General features: G+C 41.9%; 1 protein-coding gene across 1 annotated transcript; it reads right to left on the bottom strand.

The window, feature by feature from the left end:
• Positions 1-19: 19 nt before the first annotated feature.
• Positions 20-5,473, bottom strand: LOC125523522 (cell division cycle protein 27 homolog B-like). The gene is made up of 7 exons (XM_048688551.1): positions 5,080-5,473; positions 3,924-3,996; positions 3,737-3,846; positions 2,771-2,817; positions 2,584-2,681; positions 1,750-2,048; positions 20-1,029 (listed from the first exon to the last, which is right to left on the bottom strand). Exons 1-7 carry the CDS (start codon positions 5,182-5,184, stop codon positions 850-852), a joined length of 912 nt encoding a protein of 303 aa, XP_048544508.1. The 5' UTR covers positions 5,185-5,473; the 3' UTR covers positions 20-849.

Here is a 5,473-nt window from a genome sequence, read left to right as displayed (position 1 = left end):
CATAAGCAAAAAAATGAAGCATGAGATGTAAATTAAAGAATGTGCTGACTATTAGCAGAAGTAATAGAAAAGAGGGTGTACAGCCAGACCTGAAAGCTACATAACAACAACAAAAAATGACCCTACGTTAGATTGCATGGGTTATTCTAACAGACGGCAATGAGAAAAGAAAAATATTACTGAGGAAAGATCTTCAATGCACAGTAGTGCAGATTAACCAGTTTCACATCCACCGAGTATTACACCATAGAGGAACTTATAGCAACAAAATGATAACATAACAGAAAATATTAGATTATAGCAATCTTTTCAGTTCTTAATACCACCAGCTATTATCGTACTATACAGCAATACTGGAATGCGAAGAGGATAAGAAAAGAACGGATAAACAGAAACTCAGGCAAAAATCTAGCAGGTAGACAAGCATCATCAGGGTAGTACTTTAAAGGTAAGGGAATTTGCAACCCAGCTGCAACCAAGCGTACTGTGGATTCACTGGTACTAGCTACTTGCTGGTACACTACACAGCAAGGATACAGCATCCTGAATCTTCATATAGATGACCATGACTGGAATTTTACAGGCTAGAACAGCCAGGAGGTGAAGACAATGTTCACAATTAATACTGAAGCAGGCACCACCAGTTGGGCAACTGGAAAATGGCAGCATGTCATAAAGCATGATCAGCCAATGTGCATTTACTCCAGCACCATATCCTTTTCAGAGAAGAGTTGACGGGGAGGGGCCTACTGTGTTTTTATTAAAATGCAAAAAGAGGTGTATCTGATATCCCACAGTAAGAAAAACCTCTAGCAGTTCCACATATAGGACAAGAGGAACAAATAAAAATCAGATAACAGGTTCAGTTGATGAAACAACAACCTTCTTCAGCCTTGCTTCATCCAAGTATTTTCTTCTAGGTGGTTGGTTCACTGCATTAACCTTTGGTTTGGCCGGAGCATCACCACTTGTTGTATTCTGATAGGCATGGAGATTCCTAAAGAGTGGTGGTGGAACGATGCCAGAAGTCTGTCAAATGATATTAAGTAAAACACAACTCAGCCATAGAGACAAGTCAGACAGGTTACGAACTAAATCTTAAAAATGAAGGAACTAGGTGTCCAAACACTAATTCCAAGTTGTTATAACGTTACACTATTATCAGTTTAAAAAAAAGAAAAAAAAGGGGCAGCCTGGTGCATGTGGCTCCCGCTTGCGCAGGGTCCAGCGAAGGGTCCAACCACTTTGGGTCTATAGTACACAGCCTTTCCCTACATTTCTGTAAGAGGCTGTTTACAGGACTTTGGGTCCAACCACTTTGGGTCTATAGTACACAGCCTTTCCCTACATTTCTGTAAGAGGCTGTTTACAGGACTTTGGGTCCAACCACTTTGGGTCTATAGTACACAGCTTTACTACACTATTATCTCTTCTCCGAAAAATTATTAAACTGATATGAAAATAGTAATATGTGCTAAGCATCACAGCTATTTAATTTCTTGGGCTTTGTTAACCAGAATGATAACATGTTGCAATGGAAAAATGAACCGAAAAGGCTGTGAATAGATCAAATAGGAAGATTCTGGAGACTTTTTGGCTGCTTAACATAAGACATTTTGCCAGTGTCACCAAATGCGAAGCATAAGACATTAAGGCTGATGCTTCCTGTAACCATTGATTATAAGCATTGGTACAACTCTATATTGCCAGATAACCTAGAGAGCAGAGAATCAGTTAGGTTCTACTAACCTGTGTTACAGTTGGTGATGGACTGTCAAACTGTCCTACATTAGATTGTACACTGTTCTGCACATGCAATGCGGTTGCTCTTAGATGAGGATAACCAGGCACTTCAGCTGTGTTGTTAGCAGGCAATTGTTTTATGTGCTTAGGGCTGATATCCACAAGGCTTGCTGATACATTGGGAGATAGAACTCGATTTTCATTGACAAAGTTTGACTTCTCCAGATTTGATGTAGATGTTTGTTCCTGCTGGAGACGTAGGGCAGTTGCTTCCGTAAAACATTCATTTGCATCTTCAGCAACTCCTACAAGATGGTAACACACTTTCAGTCTATGTTTATAACGTGTAAATTATATTTTTAGAGAGGGTGAGGCCAATGAATATTTAGCCATTGTATAAATCACAAGTGAAATGTGAGATGATGAGATAGGGATGCATGCAGCACACTAGGCATATAATGAGTACAGTGGCAATGGTAATATTCTGCATAATGATTAAAAAGAATATCTATTTACTGATAACATGAAGCTAATCGAGAATGGTTGGATGCACTGCAACTTTTTTTTTGCAGAATTTATCGCAGCAACACTCAAACGTTCTGATACACAAGATTCCCCATATTTCCAAATGTTAGGGTACAGGCAAGACAGACACTGACAATGCAATGTTTCAGAAGGTTCTTTGGAAAATCTGCATTGTATTTTCCATTCTTAACTCCCAAACAAAACGAAAACTTACCTAAAAAAACAAAAACTTCGTTGTGACTTGTGAGGACTTCTAATCAAACAGAAGAATAGACCTATTATAAAATTCCAGTTATGGATGTCTAATGCACCAACCTAGTATACACAATTCCTCATATGCCGCCCACAAAAGAGGATCTAGAGTCAAAGCTTGTGTGAATTGCTCGGCTGCAGCTGCCACTCTGCCAGTGTACCTACAGGGGGGGTGAGGTATATACAATGAACCATGTCTAACAAATCAAAACACACGGAACACAGTTCAGTTCTCCCATGAATAACGGACCTGTAAATTAGTCCAAGAAGGTAATGTCCTGTCGCACCACTTGGAACCTATACACAGGATGTAAAACAACGTAATTAACAATGTGGCCCAAAATATAAAGCAGGCAAAGATGTGACTGCTTTTTCTATTCACTAGCCATTACTTCACCCCTGTAGAATAAAATAGTTCGCCAGCAATCTTAGAAAAATGTCATGCCCCAATATAAGAGAAGGAAAAGAATGTCTGGGCAGTTTGCACCATCCCATGCAGTGTCAAGTAATAGTATTAATCACACACTGTCAATGTTTATCTGGTACAGAATCTATCATATCCACGATTTGTAATAACTAAAAGGGATCAATATAACATTACACAACTAATTTTCATTTATGGCATAGTTGGTACAATTGCTTCAACAGGCAATAATAAGTATCAAAAGGGTCTAATGTTCTTCAAGTGTAACTTTTGGAATGTACTCCCTCCATTCCAAAATAAGTTAAGCTCTAGGTTTTTCCTAAGTCATCCTTGCTTAAGTTGACTAGCTCTGTAAAAAAAATGTGCTAAGATCCACAACACCAAATACACATAGTACAAAAATATATTTCATATAAAGAATCTCAAGAGACTAATTTGATGTTCCAGATGTTAATATATCTTTCTATAGACTTAGTCAGACTTAAACAAGTTTTAGGACAAACCCAGAAATTCAATTATTTTGGAACGGAGGTAGTACTAGATTATAGGCTTTAAAATTCTTAGTGCATAAATCGTTAAAAACACAATAGATCAATTTTTCTAGTTCCAGTTCTGGAAATTACGAGACAGCAGGGACAGATGCTCTTTCTTAGAACCAGTAACGTTTCATGGTACCCCTAGTTCAGAACGGAACTCGAGTTTTGGGGCAAACTTATGACAAATCTACGATCACTGCATGAGATACTTTCAGAAGCACGGGAAACACATCATGTTCACAACCATGCTATATACCTCAACATTTGGTTCATTGACTGGACACAGAGTTTCTTCAGCTTCCCGCAGTAGGTTCATTCGAAAGCATGATATAGCAAACAAGTATCGAGACTCCGGCAGCTTCTTACCTACATAGCATATAGGAAACGCTGACCACAAAAGCACTAAAAACAATTTGGCAACTAAAACAGAAAAATGGTATTACCTTTCAAAATGTGGTATGCAGCATAGGGCTGGTTGTTGTGAAGGTAGCAAGTCGCTAGCAACTGCACATTGGTCTGTACACAGGAGAAAGGCCAAGCACATTTAGTACAATATACACCTGCAAACTGATTTAGAAAATGATTTTGGTATATATCTCTTGAGAAAAAGGGTGCTATCTCTCAAATTTTGGCATTGTTGGATCTGCTTTTGTCTGTTCATCTCATTTTTTGTTACAAAGTGGAGATGGGAGCATGCAGCCCGCGCTCCTACGCTCCGCGAAATCAAACTGCAGCCCACTCTGCTCCGCACTTCCAACTCACATGTAGTTAGAGCGTTATGTGCCACTCCAGGAGGGGAGTTGCAGAGTGAAGAGAATCCAACAGGCTCTAAGAGTCCATTGTACCCTCTCTCTCTCTCCTACTCCCCTCTCTTCCACATTAGCAAATATTCTAGATCGTGCAATAGAGAGTCAGCTAATGTCAGGCCATTGTGTATGTCTCAACTAGCTTCAGATTCATCACTGCTAAAATTTTAATGCGATACACAATAAAGACCAAAAACCAGAAACTCTAATATTTGATTTACATAAACCTGGCTACTGGAGTTCCTGAAAACTACTGCAGGAAATGCAAATAAATAACTAAGCACACATGCTGCAGTTACTAAAAGAACAGAAAAAGATGGATCATATATAATAGTAGCTGATCTAAGCTACTAGATAGCTCAAAAATTCTACAGTTGCTACCTAGAGATTTACACAAGGGAAAATTCACCATAGAGCATAACACGTTATTGTATCTATTCACCCCTAAAATCGGCTAAGTGAACTGTGAAACAGTTCCCTTCCAGGATGCGAAACGACAGCATAAATTCTCCATTAACTGTTGAGAAATCATATGCGCTGCTCCAGTTACAAACGAATTCAAACAATTTTCCCAGACAGCTAGATTAAGATGTTCATGCTCAGACTCGGTAAACCCTAGCCCGAATCCCACCGCCCAAGCTAACGCGGCCCTCGGGAGTACAAAAATAAACGCTAAACCGAACCGCGCAGGCGAAACCCGCAGTGAGGCCGCAGCCGCACACCGGCACAACGCCCGATCTAACGCCTACCTGCCCGGATGGGGGGAAGGGGGGAGGGGGGAGCGGGGCGGTACCTCGGCGGGGAACTGGGCGCAGAGGCGCTCGCAGAGGAAGACGGCGTTGCGGTTCATGAAGAGGCGGAGGCTGCTGTGGACGCGGTCCACCATTAGGGTTTCCATCGCCCGCCGCTCCCGCGGCCCCGGCGAGGAGGAGTCGGCGGCGGCGGCGCCGCGCTGCGCGAGCAGGGGGAGGAGGGGAGGGGAGAGAGAAGCGGGGGGTGGCCTGGTTTGAATCGCGACGGGTGGATTCGGATTCGAGGCCTTTCTGGGTGCGATTTTGGACCGGTGGGGGATTGGAACGAGTCGAATCCGGAAGCAGCGCGGCGTGGGTGTGAGGGAGCGTGGAGCCCTCCCCGGTGCGGTTTGAATTGTCTGGCTGCTCTGATGTGATGTGATGTGCTGCCCCCCT

The sequence above is a fragment of the Triticum urartu genome, chromosome 7 (genome assembly GCF_003073215.2).
Source record: "Triticum urartu cultivar G1812 chromosome 7, Tu2.1, whole genome shotgun sequence".
Taxonomy (NCBI): domain Eukaryota; kingdom Viridiplantae; phylum Streptophyta; class Magnoliopsida; order Poales; family Poaceae; genus Triticum; species Triticum urartu.
The sequence above is the reverse complement of the archived record's forward strand: the minus strand, read 5'-3'. Positions and strand labels throughout refer to the sequence as shown.

What these genes read in the sequence shown, in the direction of transcription:
- LOC125523522 (XM_048688551.1), bottom strand. Translation starts at nt 5,184, where the DNA reads ATGGAAACCCTAATGGTGGACCGCGTCCACAGCAGCCTCCGCCTCTTC. An exon ending in GCGCCCAGTTCCCCGCCGAG is followed by an intron (nt 3,997 to 5,079) that starts GTACCGCCCCGC and finishes TCCTGTGTACAG; the next exon opens with ACCAATGTGCAGTTGCTAGC. An exon ending in CATCACCAACTGTAACACAG is followed by an intron (nt 1,030 to 1,749) that starts GTTAGTAGAACC and finishes ATCATTTGACAG; the next exon opens with ACTTCTGGCATCGTTCCACC.